The sequence below is a fragment of the Engraulis encrasicolus genome, chromosome 24 (assembly GCF_034702125.1).
Source record: "Engraulis encrasicolus isolate BLACKSEA-1 chromosome 24, IST_EnEncr_1.0, whole genome shotgun sequence".
NCBI lineage: Eukaryota > Metazoa > Chordata > Actinopteri > Clupeiformes > Engraulidae > Engraulis > Engraulis encrasicolus.
Genome location: NC_085880.1, coordinates 34,963,151 through 34,983,714, shown reverse-complemented (window position 1 = coordinate 34,983,714; position 20,564 = coordinate 34,963,151). Strand labels below are relative to the sequence as shown.

The 20,564-nt window shown below is 45.0% G+C and overlaps 2 protein-coding genes across 2 annotated transcripts in view; one reads left to right on the top strand and one right to left on the bottom strand.

Annotated features, from left to right (window-relative positions):
• Nucleotides 1–187: 187 nt before the first annotated feature.
• LOC134440789 (THAP domain-containing protein 1-like) lies at nt 188–2,160 on the top strand. The gene is made up of 3 exons (XM_063190927.1): nt 188–498; nt 783–1,044; nt 1,461–2,160. The coding sequence occupies exons 1-3, from the start codon at nt 346–348 to the stop codon at nt 1,970–1,972; spliced, it is 927 nt and encodes a 308-aa protein (XP_063046997.1). The 5' UTR covers nt 188–345; the 3' UTR covers nt 1,973–2,160.
• An 8,227-nt stretch (nt 2,161–10,387) lies between these two features.
• LOC134440735 (fibulin-7) overlaps nt 10,388–20,564 on the bottom strand; it is a 31,225-nt gene continuing 21,048 nt past the window's right edge. Inside the window, exons 6-8 of the mRNA XM_063190837.1 lie at nt 18,976–19,113; nt 15,045–15,183; nt 10,388–10,910 (exon numbers count right to left, since the gene is read on the bottom strand). Of these exons, the coding sequence (XP_063046907.1) occupies nt 10,508–10,910; nt 15,045–15,183; nt 18,976–19,113 (680 nt within the window). The 3' untranslated portion in view covers nt 10,388–10,507. The remainder of the gene's footprint in view (nt 10,911–15,044; nt 15,184–18,975; nt 19,114–20,564) is intronic.

Below are 20,564 nucleotides of genomic sequence, written 5' to 3'. Positions count from 1 at the left end.
CTACCATCTGCACAATGTATTTTTTATTTTATTTTCTCCTTCTCTAATCTTAGCCAATTGAATGGCAATTATGTAGGATAATGTGTTATATACGTAAGTTTGATTGATTGAAGATATTTTTAGGTTGGCCCAAAGATTCTCTATTCATTTAAACCGTCTCTGGTTGGCCAACTATTGGGTTCGAACGTTTGAGATATCAGGCTATGCTGATTGGTTCTGGACTGGTCACGTGTTTCGTCAGCGCCATGTTAGCTACAGTAAGAGTAAACATAACCAGCGAGCCATCCGATCCGATATAGAATTAAATTTAACACATCAATTAAACTACACACTTAAATTATTATTATGCCATACTGCTGTGCATATGCCTGTAGTGTAAGACCGGGTCAGGGTAAAAAACTACACCGTTTCCCCCGTGATTTAAAAAGGAGGAAGTTATGGGAGAGTAAAGTCAGAAGGAAGAATTGGAGTGCTACAGATTGCTCCGTGTTGTGTGAGGTAAATTCCATTTCCCTCTTTTAGGCTTTGAACTACTTCGTTCTTTGCCTCATCCTATATAGTTTTATTATGATGTATTTCGCTTAAACTACGAAAACTACTTGTGTGTATTACTTGGCCACTAGAACATTACTAGGACATTAGAAAGTTTGTTTCATGCACGTGTTTGTGAAATCTGATTAGAATACAAGAATTGCTGGCCTTTGTGAATACATTTTTCATTTATCCACAATTTATTTACTTCCATTAATTCATTTAAAAAGTTACTATTATTTTCCTTTTAGGATCACTTTGATGAAAAACAATACGAGAGTGGCAGAGCTGATGGCCTAAGGAAACTCAGACCAAATGCAGTCCCAACAGAGTTCACCTTCACACGACGAAAGTGCCCTTGGAGACCCATCAAGTGTAGGACCGAAGATGAACTGTGTCCTGGTGCGCAGGAACAGATAGGCCTACCTGTAGGCCTACAGATAGGCCTACCGGTACATGTTGACCATTCTTATTGTTCTACAGAAAGCCATAATTCTACATCAGTTCAAACAGGTAATTATGTTCAATGGCAAGTGAGAACTGATTGAAGTTACTCAATTTGAAATGAGGTTTTCCCATAATGACAGGAGTTTTGCACTCCATGCAGCTACAAAGTTGATGTAACGTGCAGATAAATAACATTTTATTGGATGATATAAATTCTTGCTTTATTTTATATGTAGGTATTTATTTCCAGTAAAAGTGGCAATGCTATAGGCTAATCAAAATTATTCATTTTGTTAATGTTTACTAATGTTTACAATTACAAACGTAAAGAAAAAAGTCTGACCATGACTGATATATCTTTCTCACTCTCTGTAAACAATACTGAACTGATGTGTCTAAACTCAAGCCATGTCTAGTTGGCTTGCTTACATGTTTCCACATTTAACGAGTGTGAGTGTTCTTTTATCCTCATTCTATTTCAGATATTCAAGTTGACCGTGACCAGTTCAATCTGATGGACAATGCATGCACTAACAAAGCTGTAAGCGGGGAGACAGCCAGCAGTGAGACGGCCAGCAGGGAGAGGGCCAGCAGTGAGACAGCCAACAGGGAGACGGTCAGCAGGGAGACAGCGGGCAGGGAGAATGTCAGCAAGGAGATGACAAACTTGGACAAACAACTGAACACCTTGAAGAACCAGGTATCCTCACTCCAGCGGGCTCTTATTAAAGAAAGGAAAGAGAAGCTGAAGGCTATCAAGCAGAGAAAACAACTTGAAGCAAATATTTCAGGTGTCTTCAATACAAATCAGCTTTACAAACTCAGCCAAGCAAGTACACGGGGGACAAAATGGTCAGCTGAAACGATCAAAAAAGGCCTACAATTATATTTAGCGTGTGGTGCTACTGGATACGATCTGCTTATTGCCCAAAATCAACCTCTGCCATCAGCTAGATCACTACGAAGAAGACTGGAAGTTCGCTCACAGCTCTGAAAGAATTCAAGGAAGGCTGCTTGGTGTTCTCCACAGATGTCTGCTGGGAACTTTTTGAAAAGGCATCAGCTGTTTAGGGCCAGTGAAGACCACTTTGCTGGTAAAGAGAATCTTCTACTGACACTTGTAAGTCAAGCAGAGCATGTCATGCAGTACATCCATTTACCAACCTGTCATGGTTTGAAACACCATCTCAGAGATTCTTTAAGTATATAGAGATATGCCAACATAATAGGTTTCTATGGGCACCTAACACGACCAGGTTCCGGTCTGCCTAAAGGGGCGTGTCATAATGCTCCTAGCATTGAATAGGACAGTCCTCAGGTCTGCCTTGGTCTGCCTAAAGGGGGATTTCCCCCCCAATAAAAGAACCCGGAAACAATGGGCCAATGGAACCTCTCTCTCTCTACTCTCTCTGACCATCTTTTCGTCCAGTTTTTCACTACACGGTTACACTTTCATGCTCAGAAAGCCGACTGGAGCACAAGGAAGCAAAAGCATGGCCATGCGGGAAATGGTTAAAAAGATGAGATGATGAAGCATGCATTGTGTTTCAATTAATTCTTTTGCACTTGCTCCCCGCAGAACAATCAAAACTTTCAAACTTCAGTAAATGTCAATGTCATTAAAATCATTGGACCCGTGTGTGTGTGTGTGTGTTTGATTTTTTTTTGTTTTCCTATCTTTTGTGTGGGTGGTGGTGGTGGGGGGGTAATACCACAATACCACAGTAACAGGACACAACAGTAACACTAACAGTAACACAAGTTGTATTATTACTGTTGTTACGGTGCTTGTTGTTGGTAACAGACATCAAAATCAATTGCATATGTTTAGACCGCTTACTTGGGATTCCCAACTCAAGATAAGATTTTCAATGTTCAAAATATAAGATAAGATTACTAAATGTAGTTAGGATGTGCTTTCTGTAATACTCTACTGCAGGGGTAGGGAACCTTTTTCATTTGAAGGGCTACTTCAAATTACTCTGGGGGCCGTGAAAGTCCTTAGAGGGCCGTACAATTAACACAAACTAGGATTTCCCCCTGCACTCTAGGCCTATATTGAATGCAGCCACCTTAAAACAGACCTGAATATAACTTCCATTGTATTGCAAATGTAATTTCTAAGATTCTTTTACAAAATATGGCATATTTCATATGAAGCTGCATAACATTAAAATTGTGTCAGGGGCTGGATAAAACGTCCTCAAGGGCCGCAAACGGCCCCTCAGACATAGTTTCCCCACCCCTGCTCTACTGGAACAAAAATCTTATCCCCACTCATCCTATCTTAAAGGTACACTGTGCAGGAAATTGTCAAAAAAGGTACTGCAACTATGGTGCTCATCGAAACTGGGCTGCCTATTGCCAAATTTGATCTTTTCATGAAAGTTTACTAAGTAATAAACAAATATTTTCTAGTATGGTCTGAGTAGAGTCATTTTTGCAGCTAAAAATGGCTATTTTTGGAAATTCAAAATGGCGGACCATGGAGAAGATCCCCCTTTTCATGTATGAAAAGTGCAATTTTTCCAGGCATAATGAATACTTAGAATTTGATGGTGGTGGTAAGTATTCATGAAAAAGGTAACATTAGTGAATGGGCAGCATGAATTCTGGAAATAAACAACTAAAAATCTCACACAGTGTCCCTTTAACTTTTAACATAAGATAGGAAGTTTTCATATAAAGTGTCTTTTAAAGCCTATTAATTATACTAGGCTATTAATACGCCCCCAGGTGTTGCGTCTCGTGCAGGATGTCTGGACACAACCTGTGTTCTATTCAGCTAAAAGTTTGGATTGAAAATAAGCTGAACCGTCCTGTTGCTGGAAAACCCAGTGGAGGCATCTCGTACCACCACAAAATAATGTGATTTAACTTTTAATTCACTTCAGAATGTGATGGAAAAGCCCGCAAACCTAACCTGGCATCTTAAGGTATGCAAAAAACTTAAGTTGAAGGCACAACAGATTATTTCATACAGTAATCTTTGGGCAGGCATGGGAAAGAGGTTAGGGCGTCAGACTTGTAGCCCAAAGGCTGCTGGTTCGACTCGTGACCCGCCAGGTTGGTGGGGGGAGTAATCAACCAGTTCTCTCCCCCATCCTCCTCCATGACTGAGGTACCCTGAGCATGGTACCGTCCCACCGCACTGGCACCATTGAGGGCTGCCCCCTTGCACGGATGAGGCATAAATGCAATTTCGTAGTGTGCAGTGTTCACTTGTGTGCTGTGGAGTGCTGTGTCACAATGACAATGGGAGTTGGAGTTTCCCGGTGGGCTTTCACTTTTAAAACATGATACCTGTTATGATTTTGTTTTGACCAGAATGGCAATGACCCAAGTCTCTTATGTTTTATTAAGCCTACCAAAACATGGGTAGTGAACTCATCTGTCCCCTAATACAATTTTAATGTTCTGCAGTTACGCATGAAATATGTGAATATGTTTTATAAAGCAACTGTAGAAATAAGATTTTCAATACAAGTTACATTTTCAGGAGGAGTGAAGGTGGCGTCTGTTGTAAAGGTGGCCACCTTCCAAAATAGAGACCTTAAGTGCAGTGGAAATCCTGGTTTGTCTTCATAGTACGGCCCTTGGAGGACCTAATGAAACTCGAACAAAAAAAAGTTCCCCACCCCTATACTAGACTCCATGTAATGTAGTAGTGTGTGGTTGTAAAGTCTTTTTCAGCGTTCCATGTTGTGTTATGATTCTAAGACACTGAAAAAGGCTTGACCCAAAAATATGTGTCGTGCAAAAAAAAACCTAACAAAACAATTACAGTTGAGACTGCAACAAATGCTACCATTCCATCGGCATATTGTCATTCTTCAGTGTTGTAAAAAGGGTCGGTAACCTACTCAACAACAAAAAAATGCAATGACTACGTACAAGCACCCTGTAAGAAAAAGTGCTGGAAGTCTCAAGACTGAAATTTAAAGGGACAGTTTGGTCAATTTCAACATGCAGTTGTAATGCTCACACTACCCTGGACTTGTCAGTGCCTGAGATTTTTTTCCTTCTTCTTCAGCCGTTTCCGAGATCCTGGTCATTGTAATGGGGGCAGCTCTTTGTTTACATTTAAAAAAAACATTTTTATTTATTCCCAAAAACATCCAAAAGGTTATAAAACATCAGCAGACAACTAGCAAACAGCAGTACCTTTTGGGAAAATATTTGGAGTTGGCCTATGTTTCATTTTTTAAAAATGTAAACAAACGCTGCCCCCATTAGAATTGCTCATATCTCGGAAAGGGCTGAGCCGAAAAATGTGGCATCACCAGGTACTGACAAGTCAAGGGTAGCGTGAGCAATACAACTGCATGTTGAAATTGACCAAACTGTCCCTTTAACTGAAATTACTACTAATCTGGAAGAATTCTGCAGCCACAGAGGAGACTGCAACCTTTGACCTCCAAGACTGATGGCCAAGCCTCCTCCAGTGGGCTGTGTAAATATTGGGGTGGGATGTGCACGTGAATCAGGTTGGAACTAGTATGTGTGTGTGTGTGTGTGTGATATGTGTGTACACGTCTGTTCATGTGCATGCCTACCGTATATGAGTGACCCATGCTTGTGTGCATTCATGGACTAGTCTTTGAACATGCATCATGTGTGTATAGAGATCATGGTCTGTGTCTGTGTGCTGGTTCATGTTTGTGTGCCTATGTTAGTCTTTGTGTGTGTGTGTGTGTGTGTGTGTGTGTGTGTGTGTGTGTGTGTGTGTGTGTGTGTGTGTGTGTGTGTGTGTGTGTGTGTGTTGGGGGTCTCTGTGCGTCAGGGGGGCCTCTTAGGCCATAGAGGAGGATTAGTCTACTCAGGGAGGCACGCAGACATATGCGTGTGTGTGTGTGTGTGTGTGTGCCGGTGGGTGGGTTGGGTTGGTCTTAGTCACACAGGGTTCAGTGGGTTTACTATTGCCATTCGCAGGCCAAGAAGAACAGTGCTGGTGTCCATTGACGTGACCGTTACATTCGGAACCAAAATGTTTACCTGCAAAGCACTTAAGTTCATACCGTATCGATGCGTTACGTTACCCAGATGAACTTCTACGCTATGAACTTCTACGTTGTTGCAATATCCTGCCGTGCGTGCCTAAACAACTCGCAGTTAGTTGCTTTGGATAAAAGCATCAGCTAAGTGTAATGTAAGGTGACATGTTCAGTGCAGCCGTGGCCTAGTGGTTAGAGAGTTGGTCTTTCAATCTAGGGGTTGCCAGTTCGAATCCCCCCTGACCTCTCCCTACATCTCCATCCAAGGCTGAAGTGACCTTGAGCAAGGCACCTAACCCCACACTGCTCCAGGGACTGTAACCAATACCCTGAAAAATAATAGTTGTAAGTCGCTTTGAACAAATGAAAGCGTCAGCTAAGTGCAATGTAATGTAATGTAATGTTCAAGTTACTGTATCTGCATGCAGGCATTGGGGTTTCATGAATGGCTATTGGAGGCTCTAGGCTTGGTGATGTGAAGGCACAGACACTGACCCATGCTCAGCAGATATCTGAGATAGACTTGGGGAAAAGAATGTGCGTATCTGTGCGTGTGCGTGCACATAGATGTGTGCACACGTATGTGTGTGCGTGCATGTGTGATTGAGTCTGTTCAGGGACTTTGGGTTAGGGGGTTGTCAATACTACTTACTGTGTGCCTATGCTCAGGCCTTGGACTCCTTCCCAATGTACATTTCTGTGTGAAAGCTGATCCTCTTGTGTGACCTCTCCTTCCTCTCTCCTTTGCAATGTATTCAGAGACTATGGGGAAAAAAACCTGCCTCTTGACGACTCTCCTTTTCATTCTGAAATAAGTGACTGACAAACTCGTCAACCACTCTGTTTTCATAGACTGTGTGTGTGTGTGTCAGTGTGTGTTTGGGTGGGGGTAGTTCTAAGAAGGAGTTGTGTGTGTGTGTGTGTGTGTGTGTGTGTGTGTGTTTGGGTGGGGTTAGTTCTAAGAAGGAGTTGTGTGCGTGTGTGTGTGTGTGTGTGTGTGTGCGTGTGTGTGTGTGTGTGTGTGTGTGTGTGTTTTCTAGAGCTCTGTAGATTTCCCAGGAATTCCGTACGACATTCCATGGAGTCCCTGAATGCACAGGAGCTGAGATTCTGAGATTTAGGGAAAGCGTACAGGACACATCCCTCAGCAGAACTAATATGACCTTCAGCTCAAGTTAAACAAATACAGCCATTCTCAATGCATGTAGCAGACATCATGGAGTACTAGCTGTTTCATCCAGAGGATTGTTCTCCCTCAAAATGTCTCCACCATTGTCTATTTGCTTGTTGCACTTTAAGGGGGTCAAGCACTGGTGTCGCTTTTACCTCTTATTGCACTTTAATTGAAAACCTGCTGCTACTGAGTATTGTACCCCTAACACAATTTCATTGCCTTTTTGACAATGACAATAAACTCTTGAATCTCTCTTTCTATTTGACACCAGAAACTGTTTACTGCCATTGTCCTTAAGTGTCATTGCCAACCGTTATTTTTGGCACACAAGCCTGTATTTTGTTTATGTTTAAAGAACGTTTTGTTATTTCCAAAAATACTAGCTGTATATTATTATTTATTACAAGAGTTATACTGTCTGTACATGGTGAGATTGTGTGCGTTGTGAAATGTGAGGTTAGTGTATACTCTCACGAGAACCTCACAGAGTGAGTGAGTGAAAGTGCAGTGGCGTGAGTGGCTGTTGTGAGAATATTTTGAGAGTGATGGGAGGGCAACACCATGACAATGACAATGACGTGAAAGCAGAGAGACAGACAAATGCTTGGTGACGTGAGAGAGTGCTTGCCGTGCCTTAATAGCTAATAACCTGGCCTCCTGTGCTGAATTGACCCCCTGACCCCCGGACCGCTCTTGTTCCTGCCCCACGTCGGTACGTGTATGTGTATGTGTGAGAGGATGGGGGGGTTGGGGGGTGTAGAGAGACGGGGAGACAGTGTATGTGTGTGAGAGAGAGGGAGACAGAGCATATGTGTGCGTGTGTGCCTGTGAGTGCAGCTGTGGCGCTGTGGAATGCCGCGTGTTTATTGCCCTTGGCTAATAGGGTTCGGTAACACGTCCCAGCGCCCCCCTCCACTCCCCTCCCCTCCCACTGCACTTTCTCACCGGCGCGGCAGGGGAATGCCAAGAAACATGTGAGCGGACAGCTCGTCAGCCCCATCCAGCCAGCCATCAAGCTGTCCTGCCAGCCAACCAGCTATCAAGCCATCCTGCCAGCTGGCCATCCTGCCAGCCTTCCTGCTTTATGTCCAAACCTTCAAAGAGACATGACGATTGGTGGCACTGCCTGGGACATGTTCCTAATACCATAATTACTGTATGAGAGGAAGTGGGAGAGTGGGAATTTGAGTCAGTGCCCTGTCGTTCTGTGTGCCCAGGCTCAGCAGTGCAGTGCGGTGCAGTCCGGAGTGGTGCAAGTTCAGGGGCTTCCGTGTATCTGGGGCTTGTGGTCTATTTGATCTATATTGCAGTTTAAAGCCATGGACATGGAGCAGAGGAAGAGTTGGAGGACAGTAGAATCAAGAGAAACAGAGGAGGTGAGAGAGACAGACAGAGAGAGAGAGAGAGGGGATACTTGAAAGAAGAGTGTGAAAAAAGAGAAAGTTAGCAAGAGAACACATATGGTCGGCATTACCCCCTTCTACCCTTCTGACATGTGTAATAGGAAAACACTTTGAGGTATACTTTCTTAATTTCCTGATGGTTTCTGCACTTGTCAGGTGGACAAGGCCAAAAATAAGCGCTGTCACCTCCCTTTAGTGCGTGTGACTTTCAATGGTTTCATCTTAACGCGCAGTGCAACCCCGGCTCACTCGGCCAATCCAAGATCCGGTTTCAGGAACATTTGGAGATTTACCTCATGTTTACTTCCAAAAAACACATGGGTTCCCAGATCATTACATAACGTAAAAAAAAAACCAGCAACCTCGTGGTGGATATATATCTCTGTATTTATTTCCTATATCAACTGAATAAAAACATATTGGTGCAATACAGACAAACAAAAACAATCTAATGCAAAAGTCATGGAGGGATGACTAGATACCTGATATAATATGACTTGCCTGCTCTCCGTGCCAAAGCATGTCCGATATAACATACTGTGACATCAACAGTACACGCTGCGTGTAGTTCTGCTCCCAGCAATGGAAATAGATACAACAAAAACATCCAGAAATAAAAATGAATGAAAACCATATTACAGTAGGCCTTGACAAAAGAACAGCTGTGGAACAGTTGTGAACTTTGCATCGCTATCCAGTAAGAGTACCCAGGAAGTGTTTATTTTGTTGACTGAATGACGGCAGTGCAAGACCAAGAAAAGAGCTGAAAGCTGTTTAAGCATTCCAGTCTCTCTCTCTCTCTCTCTCTCTCTCTCTCTCTCTCTCTCTCTCTCTCTGGAATGGCTGCTTAGAGAAACAAGCTGTGTCATACCATCCACAAGTTGTGGACCACAACTGGTACGTTTGCAAAAGTCTTTAATATGGGCACTGAGTTATTATTGCGTTCATTCACATACAATATGTATGCACATATCACACGTGCCTATATACAGCTCACAGCACATACCTGTACACACACACACACACACACACACACACACACACACACACACACACACACACACACACACACACACACACACACACACACACACACACACACACACACACACACACACACACACACACACACAGTCATAAAGGCATAAAGACATACAAAACATTATGTACACACATTTTCCCTACACATTAACTTTGTCATTCAGTAACACATACATTTGCTATATGAAATCTGATCATCCATTCTGCTGACATTTCGGATCAAATCCAAATGTCCATGTCAGTTGGCCTTTGAACTGGCTACTCACCCCGTCCATACACGTACTGTACCGTAACTCTGACAACACCACATAGCGAAGATGCAATCAGTCATCCACACACATGCACAGTATGTGAATGCAGACAAGATATGTGGACATTATGTTGTCAAAATAGCCTACTTCATATCATGTACACACACACACACACACACACACACACACACACACACACACACACACACACATACACACACACACACAGAAATCTCATCTTGTGCATCAGAGATGAGCCAAGCTGTCCAGCCCAATCACTGGCGTCATCACTCTCCACTTCCCTCAACTTTCCTACACACACGTGCGCGCACACAGACACACACAAACGCTCAGAACCTTCAAATCTCCTATCCCTCTCCTAACACACACACACACACACACACACACACACACCTTTAAATCTCTTATCCCTCTCCTAACACACACAAACACACATTTAAACACTCAGAACCTTCATATCTCCTATCCCTCGCCTAACACATCCGCGCGCACACGCACGCACGCACACACACACACACACACACACACACACACACACACACACACACACACACACAAGATTTAAACACTCACAACCTTCAAATCTCCAATCCCGCTCCTAACACATCCGCACGCACACACAACCCCCCCCCCCAACACACACACTCACAAGTTGTACGGCGAGACCATGATGCGGACCTTGGCCACGTGCTTGGCCTGGAAGTTGCGCTCGGCGTACTCGGCCATGTCCATGTCCACTCTGACCTCCTGCGGGCCCTGCAGCGGCTGCACCAGGATCAGCTCGCCGGTCTGCCGGTCGGAGCGCTGCATGACGAACAGGCCACGCGTGCCGCCGCCGCTGCTGTCGCCGCCGCCGCCCCCGACGATGCTGAAGCGCAGGCTGTCGGGCCCCGGCCGGCGCGGTCCCGGCGCGGAGGCGGTGGCCATGCGGAAGAGTGTGGCCGGCGTCTGGAGGTTGGAGGGCAGCGAGAGGTAGTGGAAGGACACGGTCTTGGCCGCCAGGTGGCACGAGCGGCTGTCCATGGGGCACGGGTTGCGCTCACACTGGCTGCAGGTAGGAGCAGAGATTCTTTAAGTATATAGAGATATGCCAATGTAATAGGTTGCTATGGGCACCTAACATGACCAGGTTCCGGTCTGCCTAAACGGGCGTGTCATAATACTCCTAGCATTGAATAGAACAGTCCTTAGGTGTGCCTAAAGGGGGATTTCCCCCCCCCTCCCCCTTGCAATAAATTATTATAATAGAACCAGGAAACAATGGGCCAATGGAACCTCTCTCTCTCTACTCTCTCTGGTAGGAGGGCACAGAGGAAACAGTGTTGCAAGCAGTGCTGATATACAGTACTATGACAGTCGTGTTTTTTTCAATGAATAGACACAGGCGGTTTACGGGGAACAAGCAGCTGTCTATGGGGCATGGGTTGCGCTTGCACTGGCTGCAGGGAGCTGTTTCTTTCATGAGTTAAAACATAGTGTCCGGAATGTGCGCACATCCGGTAAAACAGGTACCAGATCAAACTAAAAACATGAAGAGAAAAAGAGGAAAAATCTGCACTTTGTTGCTGCTCAGCCATTTCTCAACACAAAACGTGTTAATACATCGGTGAGCAGCAACAGTGCATTGATTTTACTTTTGACAGGAAAAGTAGGCCTAGTAATGCGCACAGTGTGCACTGTTCCACCAGTGGAACACATGATGTAGTCAATGAAAAGACTTTACTACCATAGTACTGTACAACACTACTATGACATTACACAGGGCCTTAAAGGGACAGTTTGGTCAATTTCAACATGCAGTTGTAATGCTCACACTACCCTGGACTTGTCAGTGCCTGAGATTTTTTTTTCTTCTTCTTCAGCCGTTTCCGAGATCCTGGTCATTGTAATGGGGGCAGCTCTTTGTTTACATTTCAAAAAAACATTTTTATTTATTCCCAAAAACATCCAAAAGGTTATAAAACATCAGCCGATAACTAGCAAACAGCAGTACCTTTTGGGAAAATATTTGGAGTTGGCCTATGTTTCATTTTTTAAAAATGTAAACAAACGCTGCCCCCATTAGAATTGCTCATATCTCGGAAAGGGCTGAGCCGAAAAATGTGGCATCACCAGGTACTGACCAGTCAAGGGTAGCGTGAGCAATACAACTGCATGTTGAAATTGACCAAACTGTCCCTTTAAGCAATATATTACGATGGTCATTGCCATTCTGGTAACAGTGCATTTTCCATAGGGGCCACATCTTCAATTAAGCACACTGCCAATTGTGCAGCGCTAATTCAACACGTCGAGAGTAGGAGAGGAGGAGTGTTACATTGGACAACTGTGTTAAATTATCACCGCAACAGTTACTGTGTGCAGTTTCTTCTCTGATCTTCTTCTCATCTGCAATGTATTGTCCCACGTACAATATGTATAAAACGAGCATTACACAGACACACAGAATGTCCACAACTGAGCAACCACATAAAGTATAGTGGCAGTGGCGGTTCTATCCATTTGGGGGCCCTAGCCGAAATATAGACATGGGGCCCTATTGAATTAGTTTTTCCAACTGGGCAGACTTTTGGGGGCCCCTACAGTGGGCAGATTTGGTGGCAATTGCCTAGTCTGCCTATTGATAAAACCGTTAGGCCTTGCTACAAGAGTCTGGATTTTCACATATAAAGCTTTAATGATTCATAGGGATGTATTAGGTGTTTTTATTGGAGTGGGCAATGGCATTATAAAAGGGAACCATATTGAGAAAGTTAACTTAAGTCAGCGGTCTGGAGCCGATTGAGACATTGCTTTATATCACTTGAGAACAAGTCAGGATGGGAGGAAGCAACACAAGCCTTACATAACAAGGCAGAGAGGAGAGGAGAGCTGTTAAATGTCAGGACAAGGAGTTGAAAGCCATTATTAATCACGGTTACAGTAATAAAAGTGTGTTTTCAGCCCAAGCCGACCGCTGCTTAGTAATGTTTCATTTCATCTATCTACAAGCATATTCCACTTACAAAGAACATGTGTGAGTGATCCCAAGCCAAGAACATAGGGCCGCCTACGTCTCTCCAAGGAGGAAACTGGGCTACCATTAAAAACACTCATTCATTCATTCATTTCCCCTCTCTGATGTCTCCAAAAAAGGCAGAGGCTTCAATACAGCAATACCTTTATATAGCTCTCAAATTAGCCAATTTGCAAAGGGGCACTGGCAGTGGCAGCCTGGCATGCCGTCAAATCCAAAACCACTTCAAAGCAGACACAATATTATAGTCTAATAGACTGGGACAGAATCACACAAAAATGTGCTCAAATAAAGATCCTCATTTTGGAGTTAAAATTGGCAAAACAAACTTGAAACCCATGCTGCTTGTGAAGGTGTGTCTAGTGCATTTGCAAAAGGGACATGGTAGTCCCTGTAGCCTAGGAAGCAGTCAGGTCCAAAACCACTTCAAAGCCGTGAAAACACACCAGCAACTTATAGGCGCAAGCCAGCTGCTCACTGAAGGCTCAACCCAACATCTGTAACAGAGATTCTTTAAGTATATAGAGATATGCCAACATAATAGGTTTCTATGGGCACCTAACGCGACCAGGTTCCGGTCTGCCTAAAGGGGCATGTCATAATGCTCCTAGCATTGAATAGAACAGTCCTCAGGTCTGCCTAAAGGGGGATTTCCCCCACAATAATAGAACCCGGAAACAATGGGTCAATGGAACCTCTCTCTCTCTACTCTCTCTGTCTGTAACATCACCATGGATTCAACAGACACATGGCCATGTTGGGCTGAGACAGGTGCTTACAACACAGTAATACAAATATGTGTTAACATAGGCTACTGGAACTCTTAAGATGAATGCTGTTTCAGATAACATTTGGTTCCACTCAAAAAAGTCTTGATTTTACACTTTGGTTAGTACCATTTTCAGAGTTAATTACTACTCATTAGGCCTACTGATGTTGAACAATGAGCTGTAGAGTTGAAATTACACTGGCCACCTGCAGCATTTCAAACAGACCTTTAACTCCAGTGTCACAATAATTTGACTGTCCCCAGTGTTGTAATTACTCTATCATGATTTATATGAGTTCACCCTGAAATATTGATACCACATTTTTTTTTACTCCAACATCAGTGCATTGAGAAAATACTAAGTATAATACTAAGTAATACTAACCTCCTTTTGGACCTAAGAATATTTTCACAAACTCCCCCCACCCCCCTTTTTCCAAATGCAAAAACATATTTTTGCTAAACTTTAAAGGAAAGGTAAATATTTATTACCCATTGAAATGAATGTTATGACAATGTATGGAAAGTTTATAAAAGCATATACAGTATTAAAGGTTTTATGCACAGTCCCTTTTGTCCGCGAGCCCAGCAGTATAGCCTACCTCCTCAACCCCTTTAGGGGTCCTGTCACACAGTTTGGGAACCACTGACTTAGTGCATCCTGACATGGACTGGAACAGCACTAAGCAAGCAAGTTCAGCGATGCTGACCCTGTCTATGGACACAGCTGCTTTATGATGTATTCCATGATAAATGTCCATGGGACTGACGGGTGGGCGATTACAAGGGCGAGGTCTTGACCTGACATTTGGTGATACAGAATATCTAGATTCTATAGTACTGTATACGATATCATATATTTGATAAATAACACATTTCATGTAAAATACATAAAAAATATAGGCTACATTACAGGATTAAATATAATGTAATATGTCTGTTAGGCAGATGGACGCAAATGCTGGCATTTAGTGATACAGTATGTCTAGATTCCATTTTAAAACATACTGTGTAATATAAAATGCATCATATATAAGATATTGTACAATAGTTAGATCCGGTCAACACATTTTACGATATCTAATTGGACGAGACGTTCTAAAAACATTCTACATGTAGGTAAGGGCAACGATGTCCAGGCTGACATCCTCCTTGAAGACTCCTCACACCTAGTAATCACGCTGCCATGGACACAATGTAACCAGGGGCCCTTATTTTGAACTCGCCATAATCGTATTCCGTAGGCTACTGCGACAAAAGCGTGAGCGGCTGAATACAAGCAGGCATCATAAAAGTCCAAGCATTTCTAGCCTACATAAGACAAATAATGAGACATAAGAACAGGAGATGTTGATTTGTCGGAGCTTGTAAGATAATATGAGGGGTGCTGTGCTTACAAGGGCGAGGTCTTGACATAGCTGACGTTGGCGTAGGGGCGCGGGCACTCGGGGCTCACGCACTGGAAGGCTCCACCCGTGTTGATGCAGGTCGTGCCGTGGGAGCAGTTGTGCTGTTGCGTAAGACACTCGTCCACATCTGGAGCCGCACGGGGGAGAACGGAGGGATGGAAGGGGGTGGAGGGGAGCGGAGGAATAGGGGGGATATGGAGAGATGAAGGGGGTGGAGAGGAGATGAGAGAGAGGGAGAAAGAGGGATGCAAGGGGGATGAAAGAAGGGAGGAATGTGCGAGGGGGGAAAAAAATCACAGAAACAGAAAAGTTGGTGTGTGTGTGAGGGGTGTGCGATCACTCGGCTAAGGTATGCGCTTTTTCTAGACGATGCACTATAGTGACCTCGAGGATTTGGAAACACTTTCAATCTTTCCCCTTTATTTCCCCCACCTCTCACGATTCTCTTCTGTTCCCCACAAGCACATGAGGTCATCTGTTCCAGGGCATGGCTGGCACGCCATGTGCTGCATTTGCAGTTCAGGCCAAAGGGACCTGAGTCATTGCTTTGCCCATGCAGTGATACGCTATTCAATGCTGGGGGTAAAGGCTGTACCAGAGATTCTTTAAGTATAGAGATATGCCAATGTAATAGGTTGCTATGGGCACCTAACATGACCAGGTTCCGGTCTGCCTAAAGGGGCGTGTCATAATACTCCTAGCATTGAATAGAACAGTCCTTAGGTCTGCCTAAAGGGGGATTTCCCCCCCTCCCCCCTTGCAATAATAGAACCCGGAAACAATGGGCCAATGGAACCTCTCTCTCTCTACTCTCTCTGGCTGTACTGTGTACACAGGGCTGGAGTTCCCAATAGGCAGGGTAGGCAATTCCCTAGGGGCCCATCAAAACATGCCCTCTGTAGGGGACCCCAACAGTCAGCCCTACCATAATAAGTACAAGAAAAAAATCATTCAAGAGGGCCCCAGGTCTAGATGGGCTCCCGAATGGACCTGCTCCCTCATTGCTGAAAAGACTTTACTACATCATAACAACATTGGTATGACATTACTGAGAACCCTCAGTAACAAATGAAGACGTGTTCATTACAATTTTGGTGACAGGAAGGTCATAACATAGGCTCTGCGCCAAGGGGCTAAGGCAACCTACTTGGTAGAACGGTTTTGCGTGTACAGCAGTGGTTCTCAACCTTTGTTTTGAACAAACGTCCCCCTTAAGTCATGATAAGCCCACCAACACCTCCTACCAAGATCAGGATGATGATAACACTTCAGCGTATTTATGGGCCCTTGTCAAGAGTATGTATACGTCAGAAAAAGTGGAAGGAAGTTGGTCTGCATAATGCACTTTTGCTCTAAAATCTAACTTTTATTATCAAAAAGCCATGCAACCATTTGCATCCACTGAGTCTTCATCATGCTTGCTTTGTAACCAAATCAACTTTCATTATCACCAACATTCTTCCAATGTCTGCAGTCAGCGACTGCCAAACACCTCACATGCCCTCATACACATGTTGTCCTCTGTCATGCTCTCATAGGCCTGGTGCTCAAACACACACACATGTACAGGCACACACACATACTATATACTGTACACGCACGCACACACGCACGCACGCACGCACGCACGCACACACACACACACACACACACACACACACACACACACACACACACACACACACACACACACACACACACACCCATTGGTCTGGTGTTGACCAGCCTTGAGGATGACCTCAGAGTGGCTCTCCCTGAGCAAACCTTGCTAAAGTAAATCTGTCATTTCCTCAATCCCTCCCTCTCTCCACCCCATCTCTTCTTCTTTTGTGAGTTTGTATAAGTGTGTGTGTGTGTGTGTGTGTGTGTGTGTGTGTGTGTGTGTGTGTGTGTGTGTGTGTGTGTGTGTGTGTGTGTGTGTGTGTGTGTGTGTGTGTGTGTGTGTGTGTGTGTGTGTGTGTGTGTGTGTGTGTGTGTCCAAGTGCATTCATACATGTACCTGTATGTATAGGTCTATGTGTTCTGTATGTGTACTGTATGTGTTCTTGTGCAATCCTGAATTCTGGTGGACGAAGCTGCTTGAAAAGAGCTGTGCTGCACTCTACGGTCTTCTCCTCTGTCCACCACTCACAGTCTTCTTCTGTATCCTTCTCCTCAGCCCACTCATCCTCTCTCCTCTCCTCTCCTCTCCTCTCCTCTCCTCTCCTCTCCTCTCCTCTCCTCTCCTCTCCTCTCCTCTCCTCTCCTCTCCTCTGCCACCACTGACCATCGACGGCGATGCTGTGGAGAGAGTGAGCAGCACCAAGTTCCTTGGAGTGCACATCAGCGACGACCTCTCTTGGACCACCAACACTACATCACTGGCGAAGAAGGCCCATCAGCGTCTCTACTTCCTGCGCAAACTAAAGAAGGCAAGTGCTACACCCTCCATCATGACAACATTCTACAGAGGAACCATAGAGAGCGTCGTGTCCAACTGCATCACAGTGTGGGGAGGAAGCTGCACGGAGAAAAACAGGAAGACACTCCAGCGTGTTGTGAACACAGCGAAGAAGATCATTGGAGTACCACTCCCCTCCCTGCAGGACATTTACACCACACGCCTCACCCGGAAAGCACTGATGATCATCAAAGACACAAGCCACCCTGCACACAAACTGTTCAGCCTCCTGCCCTCTGGAAAGAGGTACAGGCGCCCCCGTTCCCGTACCACCAGGCTGGCGAGCAGCACAATGCACCAAGCGATCAAGATGCTGAACACTCAACCCACTCTCCCTCCACTGTCAGCCTCTAGCCAGCAAGGCCACTGACAGCCCCCCCCCCATCCCCCACCACCATATCTGCGACTGAACATTCCACCTGCACTACTATACTTGTGACTGAACTTTCAACCTGCACTAACTCAAACATACACACACACACACACACACACACACACACACACACACACACACACACACACACACACACACACACACACACACACACACACACACACACAACACACACACACACACACACACAAGCACACTGCACTTTCTGCACTAAACTCAAACATACACACACTGACACACACACACACACACACACACACACACACACACGGACACACGAACACACACACAGACGCACACCACACCTTCTACCTGCACTAAACACATACACACACATACACACACACACACACACACACCTCACACACACACACACAACACACACACACACACACACACACACACACACACACACACACACACACACATACACTGCTGCTGGTGTACTTGACAGACATTTTTAATATTTATTTTTCTTCAAATGCTACTATTACCATGTCAGAACGCTATAAAGGACTTTTTTTAGGAAAAGCACAAAGCACAACAATACCTCTTAATGTATGTCCTCTACAAGTCTTCTGCTGTCCAGTCTTGCACTTTAAATGTCTGTATGAGCACTGTCTATGTCCATACTGTCTTAAGTCCATGTATAAGTACTGTCTATGTCTATACTGTCTACGTCCTTACCTAGATTAGTCTATGTCTGTATGGGAAAGCAAGAAATGTAATTTCAAATTCTTTGTATGACCAGTGCATGTAAAGAAATTGACAATAAAACCTACTTGACTCTCCTCTCCTCTCCCCTCCTCTCCTGTCCTCTCCTCTCCTCTCCTCTCCTCTCCTCTCCTCTCCTCTCTTGTCTTCTCTCCTCTCCTCTCCTCTCCTCTCCTCTCCTCTTCTCTGAACTCTTATCTTGTCTTCTGTACTCTCCTCTCCTCTCCCCCTCTACCTCCCTTCTTTTCTTTTTCCTCTCCTCCTGTCATCTCCTCTCCTCTCCTCTCTTCTCTTTTCCCCCTCCACCTCTCTTCTCTTCTCTTTTCCCCTCCTCCTCTCCCCTCCTCTCCTCTCCTCTCTCCATCGCTCACCTTCACAGCTGCGTCCGTCGGGCAGTAGCCGGTATCCCTCTGGGCAGGAGCAGTGGTAGGAGCCCGGCACGTTCACGCACGCGTACGCACACAGCTGGCCTCCCCGCTCTGTCTTATACACCTCACACTCGTTTACATCTGTAAAGGGAGAGAGAGAGAGAGAGAGAGAGAGAGAGAGAGAGAGAGAGAGAGAGAGAGAGAGAGAGAGAGAGAGAGAGAGAGAGAGAGAGAGAGAGAGAGAGAGAGAGAGAGATGAGTGACAGAGGCAGATGAGAGAGACAAGGTGAAAGACAACAGAAAGAAAGGGAGGGATGCAGAGAGAGAGAGAGAGAGAGAGAGAGAGAGAGAGAGAGAGAGAGGGAGAGAGAGAAGGAAAGACATTGGAGAGAGTAATGGGTAATGAAATGAAGAAAGAAAGAGAAAGTGAGGAAGGGATAGAGAAGGGGAGAGGGAATGAAGCAGAGAAGGGTGTAGGGGCATACCTTGAACACGTGCAGCTTACATATGAGGTACACTGTCAAACATGTGGCTTTCATAAGACAGAGAGAGAGAGAGAGAGAGAGAGAGAGAGAGAGAGAGAGAGAGAGAGAGAGAGAGAGAGAGAGAGAGAGAGAGAGAGAGAGAGAGAGAGAGAGAGAGAACAGGGACATAAAGAGAGATGGAGATGCAGTGGAAGTGAAAGAATGAGAGAGACAGAGATGGAGAGAGAAGAGAGAGAATGAGAGGGTCTGAGGATGAGTGCATGGGGACGAGCGAAACGGTAGAAGAGGGACAGAGAGAGTGAAAGAGGGAAAAGAATGAAAGAATGAGAGCAATATGGAGAGAGTGCAGGGCTGAGAGCGCAGGAGCGAGAGAGGAAGCGGATGGGGATCTTTTTACAGTTTGAGAGGTAGAAATCAGCACGAACGAGCCACACGTGGGTTGAAAGAGAAGCTAAAGGAAAACAGAGTGAAAGAGAAGAATGTCTGGATGAGAGAACAGGGCAGTCGGAGGAGGGGGAAAGAGGGGGATTAGACTTTGGGCACTAGAATCTGGTCACATTGCTAACCCAAACAAGCCGATTGAGTTACAGGTTTATTGTGTGTCTGCCCCCTTGACCGTCAGAAAACACAACAGCCATGGAAATGGATCAGTGGCTGCTGTTACTGGTACCCTCTTGATGACAACAAACAGTCTGAGCCCCCCTGCCTCTGCCTCTCTCTCTCTCCTTTTCTTGCACTCTTTTTCTATCCATCTCTGCCTCCATCTAGCTCTCTCTGTCGCTCACATCTCTGACTCTGACTTTCACATCCCCAACTTCTCTGTCTGCCTCTGTCCAAACATTTTGTTTTTCAGATATTTTCCATTTTCTTCCACGCCTCTCTGTTCCTCTCTTTCTCTACCTCTTCATATATTTCTTCACCACTCCCTTTTCTCTCGTTCTCCCCCCATTCCCTTCTCTCTCCCATGTACGCTGTTAAGCATTGCAGCCAGTTAAATGTAAAAAATGAAGTTGCCCTGCTGCCGAGCCTCTTAGTGTAGATGGGGTTGCCGGCGGGCCTATTCACTATTTGCTGGAAATACTCAACAACATCATAACAACTTTGCTA